General features: G+C 45.2%; 1 protein-coding gene across 4 annotated transcripts; it reads right to left on the minus strand.

Moving 5' to 3' along the window:
• Positions 1-13,335: 13,335 nt before the first annotated feature.
• LOC107122721 (ankyrin repeat domain-containing protein 50-like) lies at positions 13,336-20,695 on the minus strand. 4 transcript variants are annotated; one of them, XM_015425860.1, is made up of 3 exons: positions 20,640-20,695; positions 16,303-17,561; positions 13,336-13,462 (listed from the first exon to the last, which is right to left on the minus strand). In XM_015425860.1, exons 2-3 carry the CDS (start codon positions 16,779-16,781, stop codon positions 13,417-13,419), a joined length of 525 nt encoding a protein of 174 aa, XP_015281346.1. In that variant the 5' UTR covers positions 16,782-17,561; positions 20,640-20,695; the 3' UTR covers positions 13,336-13,416. The 4 variants fall into 4 exon arrangements, with proteins under 4 accessions (XP_015281346.1, XP_015281345.1, XP_015281343.1 ...); XM_015425859.1 differs by lacking the exon at positions 20,640-20,695 and adding an exon at positions 19,326-19,573; XM_015425857.1 differs by lacking the exon at positions 20,640-20,695 and adding an exon at positions 18,483-18,554.
• Positions 20,696-21,664: the final 969 nt, after the last annotated feature.

Here is a 21,664-nt window from a genome sequence, read left to right on the forward strand (position 1 = left end):
ACAGGTGTTCATAAAAGGGAAAAACAGGGACCCACCCCCCAAGGACAGTGGTTTGGCAGGAACTGTCTATAATAAATATGTACAGTTGAAGCACTATGAAAAAATACCCATGTAGCCCGTGGGAGTTCCATGAGGATACAACATGCCCCAAATGGACTGGCTTGACTTTAAATTTCATGTATATTATTTTTATGCATTTTACTTTATGTACTATGTATACACCTATTGTACGCTGCCCCGAGTCCCACTTGTCAGAAATGGAGAGGGATAGAAATAATAATAGTAGTAGTAGTAGTAGTAGTAGTAGTAATAATAATAATAATAATAATAATAATAATAATAATAATAATAATAATAATAATAGTTGTTGTTGTTGTTGTTGTTGTTATTTTAAAAACCCAACCCACAAAAGCCACTATGGGGTCTGTTTCTTTGCTGTCTCTGTGTTTACCAAGTCTTTCAGTTCTGCTGAGGACAGTGGATTCTCAGAAGGGAGCAATGGAATGAAATGGACTTTCAGTGTTCAAGAAACAAGAGCTCTATTCTTTCTGGGTGATTTAAATGAAACAATTCCATTTCAGAACCAAGCCCCACAGCACTGGTCTGAGGGAGGCACCATTGGTGAGGTGAACGATGAGGGAGCAGTAACAGCAGTCCTGTGGAAAATCTTGTAAACAGATTTCAGTTGTTAATATGAAATAATCATTCTATAGGCTAACCACTCAACAGAGAAGAGTGAGGACCCTAGGCAAGAGTCACATGAGGAAAGGGTTTATGAGAAGAATCTACACTGTTACCTAAGGGGCCTCCATGCTCATATTCTTTAACGATATGAATGGATTTAAAGCACAAAAAAAGTTTATTAAAACCACGTAAAACTTCATGTGAACATTGATAACAGTTCACAGAGTCATTGATAGGAATAATAGTGTCAAGCGTCTCTCAAACATCTAGAAGACAGAATGATGAGTCAGTATAGAAGAAGTGGGAGGATGACTTACTTATGATTTACTACTATGGAATGCTCACTCCTAACGCTTCAGGGTGAGCTACTGGGATATTTTCCAGAGGACTGCCTCTACAACGTTTAGGAACAATTTTGGAATTGCACAAGTCACTCCAAAGGAATTAATTGATTGCCTCAGATCGACTACATCATATTAGAGAAGTGAAATCCAGTTATGGTTATCATTCTTGCAAAGGTGATACTATATTCTTAAACACCAAACAAAAACAAGGTATGTGTTTGCCAGCAATTCAGCACGCGTAGTAATTAAGTATGTAGTCAAACTGAGTAGTTAAGTTTCTTGATAAATCATTTTCAGAGTTCATTTTAAATCCTCATTCCCTCTAACTAAAGTCTTAGTAATCCAGTGCTAACCAGCAGTGCAGTGATACAGGGCCACTCACAAATAAGGAGTTGTTGAATATTTGGAACACTCCCCAGGCATGCACACACACGGAAAATCCAAGCCAAACTCATTCCCACCCCAACTATGTAGGCTCAAAGAAACCCCATAGGAAGGACACTGGCCCCAGAGCAGCCAATTTCAGCCTCTCTCTTGAATAATAGCAATGATAAAGAATTTTCCGAAGGGGGGTTGGTACCTTCCAAGTACTATTCGCAAGTATACTGTAAAGTGATCCCCATGTCTATGTAAGGAGAAATCCAAAGTATAAAGGTTTTTTAATAGAGAAGAAAAAGCCTCCCACAAAGAAAGACTTACTGTTGTGTATGCATGCTGGTCTAATTCTGTGGGCTCAGTGACATTTGGATAATGCAGACCTGCCGTACAACCTAGACCCTAAAGGGGTGAGAAATGTCCATCACATAGATGTCTACCATCAGACATTCATTCTGGACCAAATTCCCCACCTATTACAGGATTATTTGAGCTGTTGGTTGAGGGGATCTGTACGGGGGTGGGGGGGAATCACCCTGAGCCTAAGTGCTTTAATGTTGTACAGAAGGGCTGTGGTTTCAGAAAGTGGGAAAGAAACAAGGTCCCTGCTTCTTAATCCTAAAGGTTCTGGCCAGGCTGGACAGCTACTCCAGCAAAATGCCCACTTAGATTTTTTTTTTTAAGCTAACCAACAGTTGCTAACAGAGAATTTTTAGGAGGAAATACAAGGGATTAAATGATCTTCTGTATGCCAAGTGTGTGCTTTACTAGAGGGTTAGGGCCTCTCCCCTAGATTTCATGGAGGTACATTTTAATCAATTTTCTCACTTTAATTTCACATTTCATTTAATTTATTTATGGCACAACAGCAAAAACTGACTGATAAAAATATCAGATTGACACCACTACACTAAACCAAACCAATAAGCTCTCATCAACTGTATGAACCTTGAACCCAGAAGAGTAATGACCACACCATTTCTCCAGTGTTTACTTAAAAAAAGTCTCTGTCCACACATATGTTCTAATGCAACCACTGTGTGTTATTAAAGTGTACTGTGTGTTATTAAAGTGTTCTTGCTCTCATCCAAGACAGGGACAGCACAACACAGTTACTGTAGTTTTCAGGACCCACTGAAAATTAAGTTTATAGATAGAACCCACTTCAAAAAGTTTGAGAACCATCACTGTAAAACAAACATACTTACTCCAACCCCTCTCAAAGTTTATTAATTTCTTAACTCCTATAGCCTTTTTCCTCTCCAGTCTTCACTTAAAAAAGGAGTATGTGAACCAATTAAAGCAGGGGTGTCGAACTCATTTGTTATGAAGGCCGAATCTGACATAAATGAGACCTTGTTGGGCCAGGCCATGTGTGTCATAAAATGTAATGCCAGGTAGTAGAGATATAAACTTTATAAAGGACACTGACAAACACAATTAAAGATTTTTTAAACTTTAAATAAAACATACTTAAAACACTAGCACTCTTGTGATATTTTGTCTATTTAACAGTGTCTGATAACTGACACATCTTGCTCTGAATTACTGCATTAAATTGTCTGTGCTGTAGCAATCTCGAGTATGCTGCTCAGGTGTGTATCTGTAAGCTGCAAACCTACTTTTGATGTATTACAGAAATCTCATGCTCAGTGTTCTGAGCCTAGGACCCAGAGGAAAACATGAAATGGCTGGGCATTGTGAGTTTTTCTACATAAATTGCTTCATGTGCTGCTCAAGAACATTAAAAGACATCCTGACACAAACTGAAGGCCATGTGTTTATCTACAAAACTGTAGTCTTCCCTACAAAGGAAATATACTGGGTGAACTTGGTCTGAACAAACGCTCTCAGCCTAATCAATCTCACTGGTTTGTTGTTATTCCTCCTCTAAAATAGTTCACATTGCTTTCTTACTGAGAAAGACTGGATCATGAGGGCATGAATACAGTGAAAAGGGGGAGGGAACCCAACTGCAACCAGGAAAGCCCTGGCATAAAGAGCCCAGCAAAACACACATATACTGTAGCAAGGCACACAAAAGCTCATACCTCGAACAAAACTTTGTTGGTCTTAAAGGTGCTTGGTATTTCTCCTGTGCAATTAAGGCAGCCCAGCAAAGTAAGTTCTCCCTTGTTTCCCTCCCTCCCTTCAGAGAGGAGCCTCAGCCAGTGGAAGGAAAGAAGGGCTTCCCTTTGTCTCCTGTAGCCTGGCCAGGAAGCAAGCTCTGGGAGGAAGAGGAACCTCAGCCAGTTCTTTACCAGACTCTCTCAATCACACAGAAGAGGCTTGCCTATCTATCTCTCCTGTGCAACTGAGAGGGATTGGTAAAGCAAGGTGTGATGTGGTGGCAGCAGCAGAACTGGAAAAGAAAGCAGGACACATCCAGGTCCTTGCGGTCCAGATTGGGGCCCTTCAAGGGCCTGATCCGGCCTGTGGGCCGCATGTTTGACACCTCTGAATTAAATAATGTGTAATCATTATGCAATCAACATTAAATATAAATAATTCCACATGTTACCAAAAAGAAAGAAGTATACAAAGGAAGCATGAAATAGCTGACAAACCAATAAACAAAACCTACCAGTTCTTGGCAGAAGAAAAAACATACAACCCACCAAAAAATTTTTAAAAATGTTTCCTTAGTGCTCAGCTGACTCAAACTGCTTTAGATTAATCAACTGAGGTTTAGTTAACTCATGCTTAGCTGAATAATCTAATAACTGAAGCTTACTGCCATAATTTAATTTTATGTGTTTTAGATCTTTACTTAAATGTGTAAACTATATTTTAAGATTTGTATTTTAGTTGTAAACAAGTGAAATTTTGCACAAGTTAAGTTTCCCTTGTCAACTCCAGGTTGGGAAATTCCTGGAGACTTGGGGTAGAACCTGGGGAAGTCAGGGTTTGGGGACAACCCTCAGCAGGATATAATGCCAGAGTTTACTCTCCAAAGCAGATATTTCCCCCAAAAATGAAATGGCAGTTAAAGTGCTCTAATTAGTTATACTTCACCTACCGCATGCTAACAGGTGTTCTGTGAAAATAAGCATATTAGATAGGGCTTATATTATTATTTTATGTGACCTCAATGCATCAGCAACGATGTAATCCTAAAGAGAGTTACTCCAGTCTAAACACATTCATTTCAATGGGTTTAGACTGGATTAAGTCTGCAAAGAATTGCACTTTTAAATCTTCTATCTGTGCTTTTAGTTCTCATTGGCTCACTTTATTCTATTGCTCAATGTAAAACAAACTTATGGGCATACCCCTTCTCTCTTCTACCACTGAGTTAAATGCAACTGTGTATTAGGATTAATTTATTCCTCTGGGTGATAATTATATACCAGCCTACTCTTAAATTTGTCGTTAAGTATTGTACTGATTAAAAGCTTAACAACATGAATGAACTCAACATTGCACAGAACAAACCTTGGAGATGCATCAGAAATAGAAAATTTACATTTTTAATAATGTTGTATCTACAGTTATAACACCAAAGTGACTTATGTACAGTATAATGTAACATTTCTGGCACTCTCTGCTGCTTGGGAGAGAAGAGGTGAATCCCTTTTATATGATAAAGGATCAACTATAAGGTAACTATTGTTGGACAGCATATTTTTTCCCCATGGCTTGTGCAGCCAAACACTACGCATACCAACTCAGATGTCCTACAGAGTTCAATAGATCTTATTCCCAAGAATGTCTGCATAAAATTACAGTCTTAGATAAAAGAGATCCCCATGCAAGGGTTTTTTTTTTGTGGGGGGGTTGCCATCAAGTCACAGCTGATTTATAGTAACCCCATAGAATTTTCAAGGCAAGATACATTCAGAGATGGTTTGCCACTGCCTGCCTCAGTATCATGACCTTAATATTCCTTGGCGCTCTCCCTTACAAATACTGACCAGGGCTGATCCTGTTAAACTTCCAAGATCTGACAAAGCCTGGGCTATCCAGGTCAGGGTCCTATGCAAGTTGCAGTGAGGGAAAAAAACTGCACGTTAGACAGTGCTCAATGGATCATGTTCACAGAAACTAATTTTTCTTAATCAGTTTACAGAACTCAGAGCATCTACAGCAGAGGTGTCAAACTCATTTGTTATAAAGGCCGGATCTGACATAAATTTCACTTTGTTGGGCCATAAAACATAATGCCAGGTACCAGAGATATAAACTGTATAAAGGACAGCAGCTGGTAAGCTCCGAGTCGGTGTACCCTCACTGCAAGGTCCCATGGTTTGAGAGGGGGGTGCAGAGGAAAACCCACATAGGTGGACTGGAGAGGCAGCAATGCAGTGCTGGGCAGATGCTCCCACGATGCTTGACTGCTCAAGACGAGGTTGTTCTGCTGTGCTGAAGCAACTCACTCACTCCACCCAGCACTTCCTCCCTTACATCAGTTGCTTGTGGGCCACACAAAAGTCCTGGATGGGCTGGATCCGGCCCCCGGGCCTTATGTTTGACACCCCTGATCTACAGCACTGACCAAGAAATTCTTACTAAATAATGCTGCAACAAAAGCAAGTTACACAGGCAGATACATAATCCCTACATTTTTTTCTTACAGATGTGTCCTTAGGTTTGCCATTCTGCAGATTTGAGCAGGGGATCCCTGGTTTTGGGGGCTTCCGTCCATCCATGAGGCACTGACATCACACAAAGTGACATCATCGCATCGGGGATGTTGTATGGCAGCGCTCTGGCTTTGGGGCAAAACTCTATGGTTTGATGCCGATTTTACCATAGAGTTTTGCCCAAAAATGAGAGCATCACTGCACAATGTCCCCAACACAATGACATCACTTCCACATGATGTCAGCATGTTGTGTTGCTCTGCCCCATTCCCAGAAAGTTCCCTCCCACCCCCGCTGACACAGACATTGGACCTGGCAACCCTATATGTCTTGCAAATACAAACAAGTTCTTGCAGCCCTGTGATGCAATCTAGAGAAAGTCCCACAGAAGTCACGTTGATTTAAGAGGTTAAAGCTACAATCTTATACCCTTGAGGAAAAACTTGCTTTTGAGTAAGCCACAGTGGCGCTCCCTGAATCTGCCTTGCCCCTCCACCCTGAGTCCACCCTCACCTTGATCCTCACCTGGGGGAGCTGGGACCTGCCCAAGCCATGCCTGGAGTCCTTGCCCAGCCATGCCTGCAGGTGTGCATACCACGGCAAGAGCTGAGGAGAATGGCCCACCCCAGTGCCTCACTATGTCTGCGTCAGCAGTAAGCTCCTCTCCCACCACCCTCACAGCCTCATGTGACCTGGGGGTGCCTGGCACAGGAGCAGAGAGGTGCCGAGGCAAGCCATTCTCCTTCGGTCTTGCCATGCCAAGCCCAGCAGCCCCGAAGGCCTCAGAACCAGGTCAGTCCAGGAGTTCTCGGCCAGGCCTGGCTGCCTGCTCGACCTTCTGTCCTTTCATCGCTGCTGCTTCCTCCTCCTGCCTGCTGGTGGTGAGGGTGAGAGTGCCCCAGGAGGGAAGATGGGCTTCGTTTTGCGAGCGGGAGGGGGATCTGCTTGGCACTTTGGGTTACCTTCTCACCCCTTATTTTATTTATTTTTATTTTAATATTTTTATGACGTCAGAAGTGACCCCCAATATATATATATATTCATTCTGGCTACAGGCCTGATAAAATGCTTATATTCTTTAAAAAAAAATGCTGCAATCCTACCAGTCTTGGAAGAACACGTGAGGGGGAGGGGCTGGTTTAGGATTAAGGTTGCTTGCTCCCATACAGGCCTAGCTATCAACAAAGATGTTTTAAGAGAGGGGCTGTGGCTCCATGATACAGCATCTGGTCCGCATGAAGAAGGACCCAGGTTCATTTCCCTGCATCTCTAGTTAAAAGGATCAGGTAGCAGGTGATGTGAAAGATCTCTCCTGAGACACTACACTAGAGAGCTGTTGCTGGTCAGAGAAAATGAGAACGTCCTTGATAGAACAAGGCTCTGAGTCAGTAGAAGGCAGCTTCATGTGTTCACACTTGCCTAACAGTAAGCATGACTGCACTGTATGGGACTTGTGGGCAAAGGTTGCTATGGCATGCCTAATTTTCTCTGATTCACGCCTGCTTAAACCTGCTTGCATTTCTGGAAGCCTGTGTCAACAGCTGTGTTTTAAAGTTAGGAACGGTCCACTTGTCCAGCTGTGTTTAAGAGGAAACCTATTAAACTTTAATTTTCACAGCCTTTGAAGCTAGAGGAACCAAAAAGAGACAGTCAAAGAAAAACATGCAGAACAAGAATGGATAGCATGAGGTATTTCATGGAAACAAAACCTCTGCCTCCTAGAATCCAGCAACCATTGGTCCAGACTTTGTTAGTAAAAACAACTCCCGCCCTCAAGTCAAAATAGAACAAAATCTACCACCACCATAAAAATTATAGATGACCTAAATTTAAATAAAACCTCATGAAGGCCAATGAAGTCTAAAAGGGTGTTTCCTAAATGTATTAAAAAGGACTCCTTCTCAGTCTCCAAGCATCAGCCTTCTCCATCTTGGGCAGAATGTCTAACAGATGAAATCCATTTATTTTTGAAATAATGGCCAAAAATTGGAAGAGATTTAATATCAATGCTCCTTCCTATTCCCTGGGGCATCACACATTACAACAAATGTGTATACAAAGAACATTTTATATGTGCATCTGCAACTGCAGTGCCCCCATATGGGAAGTGTACACTGTGACAAGACTTTTCTACCAACTGAGGGGATGCCACACAACTTCTTATGGTTTGGGGGCACCAAGTTTGTTTTAAACTATAAACCTTCCCCTCAGTAACAAGATGTTCTTAGGGCAGCAAGTGTAAAGACTTTGGGTTTGCTGCTGCAAAGTAAGTTTTGTGGCAAACAAGTAGAACATGGAGATCACTGTGGCAAGAGTTGTAAGGAAGTAACAGAATACTTATCTACATACTGGTTTCAAAGAACAGATCAGTGGCACATGTGCCCAGGCAGTCAAAGGAGAAACCTGGATGTGGCACATAAGTTCAAGTTAGTTATGTGTTCAGGGTGTAGTTTTAATTCACTTCGGAGCTTAAAGGTACAAACAGGCTTTCACTGTCTGGCCACTCAGCAGGACCCTTTTGCCCACAAGGGATTCCACTCACACCATACCAGCCTGCCCTTTGACAAGAAACAAGACTAAATGGTACAAGGTCTGCTCATCACCAAAGACAGGCCTAACAATCTATTCTGTCCCAGAGGTAGAATGATACCACTCTGCCATCCTACCAAGAAGAACTACTCTTCTGTTTGCTCTTTTACTGAGACAGACCCAAAACTATCACTGCACTCTCCTTGAGGCAGATCTGAACTCCATCCAGTTGCGCTTCCCTCCCACATTCCGTTCTCCCCTCTGAAAGGTGAGTGGATGCTGGAGCATCACTCCCATAGGCTCAGCTGAGTAGCTGTTTTTCCTCAGGGCAGGACAGCCTCCTGTCCATCACAGTACTTCAACCTTATGCATGAAAGCAGTTCATAATGTTGTGATTAGCTAGAGCATCTTGTCGCTTGTGCAAATGATGGAAATCATACACTTGCTGACATTTAGCAGTGGCTAGTGCTGGACTAGGATCTGGGAAACCAAGGTTTGAGTCCCCACTCTGCCATGAAACATTGCTGGGTGACCTTGGACCAGTCACTCTGTCTCAGCCCAGCCTACTTCACAGAGTTGCTATAACGATAATGGAGCAGCAGAGAACAGTGTACACTGCCCTGGGCTCCCTGGAAGTAAGGCAGGTCAAAAATATACTACAATACATGAAGTAGCCCTCAGTAAACCACCATAGTGTACTAAAGGGTGCAGCAGTTTCACTCATCTAAGCCAAAGCACCACCTTGCAAATGGGTGAGACCAGCTGCTGCCTATACCTGACCATTCTCTGTTGAGGCCCCTACCTTGTGAAATGGCCAGCCTAAAGAGGTCTGGAAGGCTCCAACATTTCTACTACTTCTCCAGGACTTTTTGGGGGGCCATCAAGTCACAGCTGACTTATGGCGACCCCATAGGGTTTTCACAGCCAGAGATGTTCAGCAGGGTTTGCTATTGCCTGCCTTGGATGGGCTTCCATCCAAGTACCTACCAGAGCTGACCCTGCTTAGCATCTGAGAACTGACGAGATAGGGCTAACCTGGGCTATCCAGATCAGGGCACCAGAACATATACCATGGAGAGCATTTCTGTAAAGGGAATAGGGCTGTATTGTAACGTCTATGACATTTAAATTAGTTAACTGTATATTCTGTGCTGCCTGGAATACATTGTTAGCAATGCAATCCAGTTTTATTGCACTGTTTATATTATACTTTTCCAGTATTTTTAGTTATTATGCTGTCCTTATTGCTTTTTTAAAATTCTGTAATTTACCTTGAGACTCAGTGGAAAAGGTGGACTATAAATGAAGCAAATAAGTGGGACAGAGATGAACCTGTTTTGTGTACAGGGTTCTGCTGGGAAGGCTCAGAGGCATACCAGTCACCCTAGTCTTACTCACTTCTCAAACCTTGTTCTTGTGGATGAGCTTTGCTCACACTGAGTGCCTGGCTGATCACTATAGGCCCCAGTCACACAGAGAATTTGCTGTGCGAAAGGCACGAATGTTGGGTGGATTTTTGGAGCACGATCACACCACAACATCTGGGAAGTGTAGCGCACCCATGGCCAACCCATTGCGTCCCGCCAAAGATGCAGAGTTAAAAAGTACCAAAGAAAGTGCACTAGTATCCGGAAAATGCATGGCACAGGCGGGCATCTGATTGCGGGAGTGCTAGTATCCCGTGGCATCCGGCACCCGTCCACGTCCCATTGCAAACCAGATGTTTTTCGTAAGCACATGCACACAAACACGAAACTGAAAGCAGTGCTACTCCGCAGAACTGCGCATGCACACAAACGTGAAACGCTTCTGTGATCACACCACACTGCTTCTTTGCCACGCTGCAGCATCGCCGTGTGATCGCCAGCTAACAGCCGAAGAACGGCGACTTGGGGGACCGTCCGATCGGGCTACCACACTTTATTTTGTTCCGGGGCGAAATGCCACGCCTCCCCCCCGCATTATCTGGCCCGTGTGACCGGGGCCATACAGAGACGGCAAAAGAATCATATCAGGTCAGCAATGCTCCCTCTAAGCTGTGGAGTCTTGTGAGCAAAAATTCTACTTTGTGAGCTACAGGCATTAAAGTGGTGAGCGAGCAATTTGGCTATGGCGTAAATTACTTTGCTCTGGAGCTATCTTTCCTGAGCTAAGACAAAAATGTGGGAGCCGTAGGCTAAAAAACTGTGAGCTAGCTCACACTAACTCAGCTTAGAGGGAACACTGGTTCTGAGCCCAGAGATTCTCAGTCATCTTCAGCAACAGGTGGCTTAGCTGACTGCTGCAAGGCTTCTTGGGCATTCCTCAGCTCACCCACTCTCTTCTCATAAACTGTCTTGTAGAGGGAGGAGGAGGGGAGGCTGTGAGATAATGTCTCATAGCAGAGATTGGTGGGGAATTCTTCCCCCATTTCCACAAGCAGAATCACCCCAACAAATTGTTTTAGGTAATGGGACTTGAGTCAAAGACAATATGTTGTCTTCTGTGCACACTGCTTGACTCTTCTCAGCCTACAGAGAACTTCAATAATTGAAGACACAAAAGGAAAGTAAAACTTAGAACTCATGTTTTACTGCTTGTCCACAAGATGTGCTGGTGGTATGCTTATTGTGTATGCAAAAGTAAAAGATGGATACAAACATATTACAGAAAGAAGCTAACTGCATGCCAAGGAGCCAGCAAAAATTCTTGGCACATATAGAAAAATATTTATCCTGTCAGATTTCACTTTATTCTGTACACACACACACACCTGCATGTAGCCTTAGTAATTCTGGCACTTGGGGAGAGCATTAATATCCATGTCAAATGAGTACTCTTTAAAACTACCAGTGCATAGGCTGTAACTAACAATACTGTGTATAGGTTACATGTAGGGAGCTTTTAATATCTTGATATTTTATACAGGTGGCCAAAATGCTGAACATACACCAGAGCATCCCCATTATAACTACCACAAGGCTCTAAGAGAAACAAGATGCGGTGGTGGTGGCTCCACGTATAGACAATGCATTTGTAAACATATGAACCATATGAATTGGCTCAATTAAAATAGAGAATCTCCTCATGGCACCACATATTTAGATGTATGAAGACTTGGTCTCACCACAATCTCTAAGTGCATTTCTTAGGCTCATCAGTTTCTGTAGATCTCCTATCTTTCAAATGAAGAATGTTCAGAAACAACTAATCCATACTCCCTGATCAGGAAAGCTGTCAGCCACACCGAAGCCTGTTCTCTCAAGAGTCAGTCAAGATACATGAAAGGCTCATATTAGAGAATTTTAGAGAAATTAATTTGTATTTAAACACTTTCCAACAAGCCTGTGCAGCACATAAACTAGCAGATTTGGATCTTCAGAATAAGTACAGTGAAGACCAGAATAAGTGTGTGCTTTTTTAGCCCAATCCTGACAAAACTTTACAGGCATTCCAAGAGCAATCAAAGCTTCAGGCTGCAGCTTTATTTACAGGTATTATAAGACAGCGCTACCTGGTCCAACCATCAAATCAGTGCTTCACTACAGAACATATAGGTTACTTACTGCACAAAAGACCTGTTTACTTATTTCCTCTTAGATTTTAGAAATATCATAGTCCCTGGAACTGCGAAGAGAGAGGTGCCTCCTTCCATCTATTTTGTTACACAGAAATAAAGGTACACTCAAATGAGATTCCCCACCACAACTTACCAACATGATCAGTCACTGAATCAGTTACTATTGCTTACTCTGCCATGATTTATCACAGCCACCTTCTTCCACCTTCAGAATTCTAGAGGAAAAGGCTGAAAAATCTTGCCCTTTGTCTTATTCAAAGAATAAGACATGTGGGCCACCTGACTGCAGTCAAAGATGCTGTGAAAATAATGCCACTGTACATGGCAACTTACTTGCCCCCACCCTTTTGTTATGGTACCATTTGTAGCAAGGCCAGGAATAAGGACTGCACCTGACATAGGCCTACAGCAGCCAGAGGTCAATCAGGCAGTAAAATAAAGCTCTCTCTACAGCTCACCAGCAAGATGGTGCTGCCCCAGCATTTCCAAAGGAAAAAGGAAGCATTCATCACTAGAAGAGACTCTTTCCTCCCTTACTGCTTGGTGCATCCCTTCCATGTAAGGTGACAGTCTACTCTATAAAGCTCCTATGACCAGACTGTACATTGGTAATGATGCCTGAAGGAATGGCATGGTGCCAAGTCACCACATGTGCCTTAAAAATAAAACACCACCAAACCAGTTGCAGACCAGTTTTTTAGTTGGTAATGTAAGCGAATGCTGGTGTTGAACTACCCAGTGCAATCATTAACACAGATGGAAAACTGTAGTTTATTCCAGTGTTTCCAAGTAAATTAGCAGAAGCATCCTGACTGCTGATGAAAAGTACCTTGTTGCTGTTCTAGTGAAACTGGTGCTTTAAAAATACACAGCAAACACTGAATTGACCATATTTTTGACTGGTCACATATTCACTGCTAGGCAAAACAGAGTTACAGAAGGTGACTGATGATTCTTTTTCATTCATAGTAATAAATAATGCAATGGCAGCATTTATTCTGGCCCACTTATGTATGACATATGTAAGTGCCATCAGGTGTCAACCAATTTCTGGTGACTCCAGCAAGGAGCTTTCAAGGCAAGTGAGATGCAGAGATGATTTACCAGTGCCTTCCTCTGCAGAGTCTTCCTTGGGGGTCTCCCATCCAAGTACCGACCTTGCTTAGCTTTGGAGATATGCTATACAGTGCTGCCTTCCCTCCCACAATTCACCTACAGCTTTAATATAAATAATTCCACAGAACAAGCAAGAGAAGTGGACTACTATTTATTTGGCATCGCTGTGCTAGGTTATGTACAAACACAGAAGTAGCATGGTCTCTGCCACTGAGGACTCAGGTAGTCAAGGTTCAGAAAAAGCCTTATAGAAGTTGATCTCAAGGAGGAACCTGAAATAAAAGGAAATAGCTTGGTGAAGCTCTCTGCTGTATGTAAAGAAACATGCTATATGTAAAGAAACATGGCAATAGGAAGGAATGGGAAAAGACAAAGGTCCGGGAGAGTAGATGAGGATGTACAGAAGGAACTAAAGGTGCTAAGAACAGAATCAGAGATTTAAGGCCAGCTGCCACACAGAAGGTACTTTGCTTATTCTTCCTATAAGCAGCTACTTCCATATGGCCAAAGTAGTAGGTAGCTCCATTGCTCCACAGCAAAATCCAACAGTAAAAGCCAATCAACACCATCCATGAATGCCAGCGAAAAACAACACAACACACAATGTGCAAGCTTTTGAGTTTCTCTGAATTCTTCACCAGTCTGGATATATAAAAGAAAAAAGAGGGAGAGGAGCTCTCAGGATTCCACAGCATGCTGCCTAGAGCGCTTTGCTGATTTCAGTGGGCACAGGTGCAACAAATATCAGGTATCACCCTTTCACCCTTAGCCCCCGCTGGAAACAAGCAACAAAAAAGCCACCCAACTGAAAGTAAAATAAAGGATCTCTGAGCCAACTGAAACCAAGCACCTAAAAACATGTAAGACTGTCAACATCAACAGACAGGAGAGGCGAGATCAGAGCACCAGGAGAGGAGAAAAGGATTTAGGTTGTTCTCCAAACAGGATCTACAATGCAATTACATGCTGGGTAGTTTCCAAACCATCATATGGAGCACAGAAGAGATTTGGCTTCTGAGCAGTTTGGCAACCCTTCCTTCAAGATAGTGGTATACCATAAAATACTGGTATAGCTTAAACTTTGCACAATTCCTGATTTCAACTGGCAAAATGATAACCAGCCTCATGTGCAGACATCTAAGGATTCCCTTTGGGTACACACATATAATTTGGTAAGTGGTTGTAGCTGATTACAGATAGCCACTTCAAAGCCATGATTCATACATGCAGCACATTGAGGTGGTAGATTTTACCACAGTAGAACTCTGAGGTGGTACAGTTATGATACAGCACTTCAGACCATAGGTGGAAGATTACATTTATAAATACTGTCCTATGTAAACAACCCCCAGAAAGTAGAAAACTAATGCAAGGAGCAAACTCAGCTCCAACATTTTTCTCTGTTGAGTTATGTGCAGGACAGTTTCATATGCATGAGCGTTCAAAAATAACACAGCATGACTGCAGTGTCTCTTCTACCAGTTCAGGACTTTTCCACCCTATTTTGCTGCATGCCTCACTCTGTTTTATTCAACACCCTGCCATGAGGCAAGGAAAATTTAGATCTCTGAATTTCCAATCAAGTGTAGATGTTCTCCTTACAAGATAGTCAGCTTACAGAATGGTTAAATACACATGCTACAGCAAGTTGCCATGGCAAACAATAGTTCATATTCACCTGCTAACTATCAAAAGCCATTAACAAGTAAGCACTGTGTTACAGCCAAGAACCGAATATCTTTGTGCAACTATTTACTTAAAATATCTATACCCTAGTTTTTTGCTCCAAAGGAAACCAATATGGCTTCTAACAGTACAAAATGGACAAATATTTATACAGCCACACATAAGAGCTTTTTTTTCCTGAATAAGCATTTATAAAGTAACTGGACAACCAGCTGGCACGCTCTGTGAGTTCTGGAACTTTGTCAGCAGGCTAATAAATCAGCCATGTTTATGTCATACAAAACATACTAAGAACTTCCATACTTTCAGTCAGATGAGCTTGGCTGGTTCCTCAGGAGGATCTACTCCATCCATTCACTCCCAAGACATTGCATCTTGTCTCTTCTCTGCTGCAGCCTTTATTCTTTTATCTCCACAATTCCAACACCAGTCTTGTTCACATGTTACAATGAATGTATGAATGTATGCGCAGAGAGAAAGAGCCAATTTAGCATAGTGGTTAGAGTGTCTGACTAAGAGACCCAAGTTCAAACAGAAGCTTGTTGGGCACCCTTGGGCAGTCACACACACTCCGCCTAACCTACCTCACAGGGTTGCTGTGAGGATAAAATGGAGAAGAGGAAAATGATGTAAATTTTGGGTCCCTACTGGGGAGAAAGGCGGGGTATGAATGAAGTAAAAAAATAAAATATGCCTGTTTGTAAGAAAGGGCCAAAGCACATTCACTGTACAAATGACAATAGGGACCGTTACCTAGATAAAGGTCATGTTTAACAGTCATATAATCAGCTGTATGTACATCAAATGTAACATGAGAACTACTCAATGTGTGTATAAAAACAACACATTGTACATAGAATACTGTTTTGTGCATTCACTGTAACTCGTGAACAGGGCTACTAGTGTGCCCTTATCATTAAAATTTTAAATTCTGCTTTTGTACCTAAGTGAATAAAACCTGGAAAGCAGCCTGATAAAGTCGAGCAACATCACTCCACCCAGCATAAAATCAAAGCAATCTTGTGTAAAATCTAGTTTATGGTACAAAGAGCAAAATTCCTGTTATAATGCAAAGTAATGTCACCAATAACAGCAGCACCAAACAGGACCTCAAGCCAGTAACAAACACACACAATTTCTCTGCTGGGTCAAAACTTCGGCAAGGAAACTCACCCCAGCAGTATTTTCTCTTCCAAGGCCACTATGTTTTGTTCTTCCCTCCTCCCCGTAGCTCCCACCTCTGATCACCTGCTACAGATGTTCTGCAGACAACCTGCAATCCATTCCTAATTTTTCCCCAGGATCAGGCCCCCCCCCCCAACTTAACAGCAAGGAAAAGTAGGTTCTGACTGTTCAAGAGGACTGCAACTTATACGATCAACAGAGATAAAAAGGGCCATACAAATTGGGGGGGGGGGGTGTTTACCTTTTAAATGCTTCAGCAGGGTTCCTCTCACATTCTCCAGGCTGCATGAGGCTTTGAACAGCAGGGTCTCTCAGTTTGTCATCATAACCGGGAATCAGCCCGCTGCGCTCGATCTGGGCCACTAACCCTCGGATAAACCCTCCAACGCAGAGTGTGTCCGAATCCTGAGCCCGGCAGAAGTGGAAGGCCAGGGCATGATGATGTAAACCTCTTTGTAGACTGGCAGGTGAGCTTGGCCACAGTAACTCAGTCCAGAGGGCTGTCTTTCCACTTCCAGGCCCTCCTACCAACAACACGCCCCAGGCGGCACCCTTTCCAGGGACAACACAAGCATTGGTACCAGAATTGAGCACAACGGATGGTTTGCTGGCAGCGCTATTGCTGCAGTTTGTCTTCTCCTGGAGGCAATGCTGGAGCTTGTGAAAAACCCACTCTCGACAATAAAACTGTTTTCCCTGCAGCAAACTGGTCTGAGCCATCGTACGGACTTTCTTCTTTGGGACAAGTCAGAAACTGCAAGGAATTTTAAAGCTTCATTTTAAGTGAGATCCTTAAATCCAAGCCAATGCACGTGCTGCATGGAACTCTGTCACAGGACAATGCTCTCCATGAACTCTTCATCCCCACACATAAGACGTCAGTAGCATCACTCAAAGACAAGGGCCACCTTTCCCTCCAAAGGCTTGATAGCACATAACATATCAAAGTCCATCCAATTCAAAAGTAAAGCTACGTCTGACACCAAGGCTCAGTAATACTTTCTATATGGTATAGTAAAAGTTTGCACAATGCCATGACTACATCTGCAGTTCACAGAACTGGAGATAACACAATGGGGAGGGGCGGGGAAGCTGAGATTCTAACATGTGATATTCCCATACATTTTTGTGCTTCACTAGATTCCAGTCATTCCAAAATGTATTTATATGGTTCACACAGAAAAGCTGCCCACATCAAGATGAGACTTGTGACCATGTAATACAAAGGGCTTCTTTTTCCTGATGCGAATGCAGTTTACGTTACAGAGATATGAACCCGCTTCACTTATTGAGAACCGAGTTTGCTGAAGTCCACACAAGCTTCTATGGTTTGAGCAAGTACTTCAGCATCAGTGTTTAGGGGTCACATGAGATGGAACACTGGGGCGCTTTTTACACAGGAGATATTCTTCACGTGCTTTCCTTGAGACCCCTTTTTCCAGTCAACCTCTCCACGTATCTCAGCAGCAGGTATCAGGCCACCCACTCTTGCTCCCAAGCCTGAAATTAAATATCACCACAAAGAAGAGAGAGAAAGAACTTGTTACTGACATGCTCAAGGGAATCCTATTATCCAGCAATTAAAACCACTTGTTGGAAGGTACTCAGACACAATGAAATCAAGCAGTGATACCCCTGAAACCATCCCATTATTCTTTTGCTGTTCTGCTACAAGGCATCAGAGAGCTTAATGATGGCCCTCCCGGGCCCCCTCCCCCAAAGCTTTACGGGAGCAAAGTGGGGAACCCATTTGATCCACATCTAAGGAGGGGATCCGAAGTGACCTTGAAGCCTCGGCGGCTCTTTCCTCACCTCTCACAAAACACACATATCCTCCCCCAACACCCCTCCGATGCCCTCTTGCTTTCCCCGAGGCTGAAACCTCCCTGCACCTCCTGTCCATTATATATGCCAGGGCTTCCCTACAGCTCTCGGCAGGCAGTTCTTTGTTCAGGGATCGTCGGCACTGGGCGATTCGGGAGCCTCCGGAGCCACGTTTTAACTTACCGTCCTCCGCCTCTTTCCACCCCTCCCTGCGTCCTTCCCCCCTCGCATTGTTGCCGCCGCAGCGTGCTGTTTCTGTCATCTGCTCGACTCCTCCCGGTTGGATCCCGGCAGCGGAGCCCTCCTTTCATTCGTCCGGGGCTTTTGTCTCCCGGCCGCCCTCGAGCAGGCTTCGCGTCACGTCGCAGCTGATCAACTGGCCGGAGCCCCTCTCACTCCCCCACCCCCAGCCTCGGCGAGCCCTTTCGGGTTCTGCAAGAGACGACGGAGGGAAGAAGCCGCAGACTCACGGAGGCAAGGGAGAGCTCGGCCCGTCTGCCTCCCAGCGCCGCCGCTCCGAGGAAACACACGCCCTAGCCGCCTCCCACCCACCCCCCCGCGCCAGCACCACAGAGATCACACATCGGGGACACGCACTCCGCGGCCGGCAGCACAAAGATCCGGGCAGCAGAAAGGGCGGCGCGGCTCCGCTTCGGCTCACTCCCCCCCGCCCCCCGCCCCCCGCGGCGCACTTGGTTTTCAGGGCCTGGGAGGGGACAGGGGGAGTCTCGGTCCGCCTCCCCCCTCCCATCACTTCGCCAACTCCAATCGCGCGCCGCCGCCGCCTCCCCTTCCTCGGCAGGCTTCGGATTTCAAACATCCACACTGCACAGCCTGGAATCCCCGCCTCGGGTCCCCGCGCGATCCCCCTGCCCTGTCCCCCTCTTCACCTCTGCCACGGGGGAGGGCGGCGCACAAGCCACGCCAGCGCCTCGCACGAGACAGGGCAGCGGCACTTGCTCTCCGGGCAGCCCGGGCGCCCCGGTCCACGCCAGCCAGCCAGCCACGCGCAGGCGAGACAAAGCCGGGGCGCACTCCGTGCACGCACTCACCAAGCCGCGCAAGTGAGCAGAGGGGAAGATGCGGGACGCTACCCAGAAAAGCCACTGGCGGGCGGGCAGGCACCCGAGGGGCAGGGGCAGGAAGCTGCAATCCTCCTGGGCACAGTGGCTACTTGGAAGGAAGCCTCGTCGCCTGAAGTGCAGTTTAGAGCCGACGAAACACGCACAGGACCGGGCTAGCCCCAAGTCGACCACGCTGCCCAGGCAATCAGAGAAATCTGCACCAAGAACCCGCCCCGCGGCTCCCGACTGGGACGGCACCACCACAAGGGCGGAGGCGGCGGCTTGCATTGCGAGCGTCGCCTCCGCCCAGCCTTCCCGCTCCAGCTGGGCTAGCAAAAAAAGCCTCTCCTTCCCGGCCGCTACTCCTCACAGTTACCTCCCCTGTTTCCTCTTCTTTGGAGAAAGAGGCGGCGACGGCGGTTCTCTTGTCCCCTCCCGCAGTCGCTGGAGCCGCTCCCCCAAAGCGGGCGAGCGGGCGGGCGGAGAGACAGGCGTGCCCGCCGCTTTCCCCTCGTCTTGTTCCTGGCCCTTCCCCGCAGGGCCAGCCTTCCGCTGTCTCCCCTACCCCGGCGCTGCAGAGCCAGGACCGTCGCCAGCAGCCGCCAGAGCCCCCTTCGCCGCCGGTTCCTCTCTTAACCTGTCTGATGAGTCTCCCTTCAGCTTCTCCCTGACGCTTGCCCTGAAGCCCCGCCCCCATTCAAGCCCCGCCCCTCCATCCTCAGTGGAAAGATGTTGGGGGTATCTGTATGCGCGGTGGGCGTGGCCTGGCTGTATAGGCTCTGCTTTGCACCACCTGGAAGGAAAGGGCATTCTGCCCGGAGGAGCACCGGCCGAGCGGATGATGCTCTTGGTTCCTCTAGTTCTCGAGCACTTCCTCGCTTGCTCGTTTTTTCTAATCAGCGCCGTCTTTCCTCCCCAACGCTCCGATGTTTAGGACTTTGTCCTGAATAGGGAGGCCGATCCTAGACATGTTTACTCAGAAGTACATCCCACTCGTGTGCACCGCCCCACCCCCAAATGCACCTAGGATCGTGGCTGTGTCTCCCTTCCTACTTTTCCCGAACTGCAGAACGAGAACCAAAACGCTTTTTAAAAACCGTAAGACTCTAAAATCTCCCTATGCGGAAAGACTTGCACCCCTTGTCCATAATACCACCCTGGTGAAAGACAACCAAACAAAAATGATGAGTTTTGCCGGTCCCCGCTGCTTTCTTCTTGTCTCGGGCAACTTTAAAATTATATATTATATTATAAACTAGGAATCCAGGACTGGAAATTTGGTGCATATCCACATTTATCCACCACTTTTGACCCAAATCCAGCTGATTAAATCCGGGTAAGGGCTACCAGACCCATATTTCAAAGCTACATTGTGGAAATATGCTGTGTATCATTGTATGCCCCACAGAATCAAAAAAGAACTCAAAAGCTCTCTCAACAGAGATCTCTCCTGGGGGGGGGGGGAGAATGCTATTTTTCAATAATAAAAAAGGAAATCTATTCAGTCAAGGGAAATTTCCTCTGTATTCTTTACATCTGGGAACTCTACACGGAAAATGGAGAAAATCCAAATTCAGCCCCTGCACTGGCGAAGTTTGACGGGGACGATACGTGAACGTTTTTGTGCCCTCCTTGTCCCCGTGGGCGTGCAGTCAAAAATCTCACAGAGACTCCTATTTAGCAACCCTACCCGTTGTCCTCGGCTCCAAAGCTGAGAAAGACCCGACTCTCTGTTCCGGGTTCTTTAGCGTTCTAGCTTTCCAGGATGAGGTCGCCATCAGGAATTCTTTCCCATCCAACTTTAGCGCCGAGAAGCAGCGATACACAGTGAGGCTCCGAATTCACACTCTTTTACTGGCAGAGTGTCAAATTCTACAATCTTGTCAGAAACTGAATATGTTCTGACACTGTTTCTGAGCATGCTCAAAAATTTTGGAGCATGCTCAGTTGTAACACTGAAGCACTAATGAAGCCATCCTATTCTTTTCTGAAACCTGGCACAGGGGTGAAAACCATGAGTGAGCTGTGTCATAGAGAAACATTTTTTTAAGTATGTTGTGAAAGAACAGATGAAAATGAAGAAAGGGGGCTGATGAGGAGATTGCCGGCTTCCAGGTAGAGCTTGGAGATCTCCCAGAATGAAAACTGATCTCCAAACCAAAGAGATCATTCCCCCTGGAGACAATTGCTACGGAAGTTGGACTGTATGGCATTATATCCAAATTCTGTCCTCCCCAGGCTCCACCCCCCAAATTTCCAGCTATTTCCTAATTGGGAATTGGCAACCCTACCCGACATCCATCAAGGGGGTTTAGAAAGTGGGTAGGACCAGGTGGGATTTTCTGAGTTTCTGTTGTTTATATTATAATGCTGACAGTAGCTTTATGTAAAGTTGTTATTGTTCAGTCGCACAGTTGAGTCCGACTATTCGCGACCCCATGGACCAGATCATGCCAGGCCTTCCGGTCTTCCGCCGTCCTCTGAAGTTTGCTCAACTTCATGTTTGTTGCATCTATGACACTGTCTAAACATCTCATCCTTTGCCATCCCCGTCTTATTTGACCTTCAATCTTTCCCAGCATCATGGTCTTCTCCAGTGAGTGCTCCCTTCTCATTTGGTGGCCAAAGTATTTGAGCTTCAGTTTCATTATCTGGCCTTCCAGGGAACAGTCAGGGTTGATTTCTTTTAGGATTGACTGATTTGTTCTTCTTGCA

Source organism: Gekko japonicus, unplaced genomic scaffold, assembly GCF_001447785.1.
Source record: "Gekko japonicus isolate JY-2015 unplaced genomic scaffold, Gekko_japonicus_V1.1 scaffold2460, whole genome shotgun sequence".
Classification (NCBI taxonomy): Eukaryota; Metazoa; Chordata; class Lepidosauria; order Squamata; family Gekkonidae; genus Gekko; species Gekko japonicus.

Bases quoted from the DNA above. Each gene is read 5' to 3' on its own strand.
- LOC107122721 (XM_015425860.1), bottom strand. From the start codon at position 16,781: ATGGCTCAGACCAGTTTGCTGCAGGGAAAACAGTTTTATTGTCGAGAG. The intron at 13,463-16,302 runs GTAAACACCCCC...CTTTTATTTCAG, and splicing joins CCTGCTGAAGCATTTAAAAG to GTTCCTCCTTGAGATCAACT.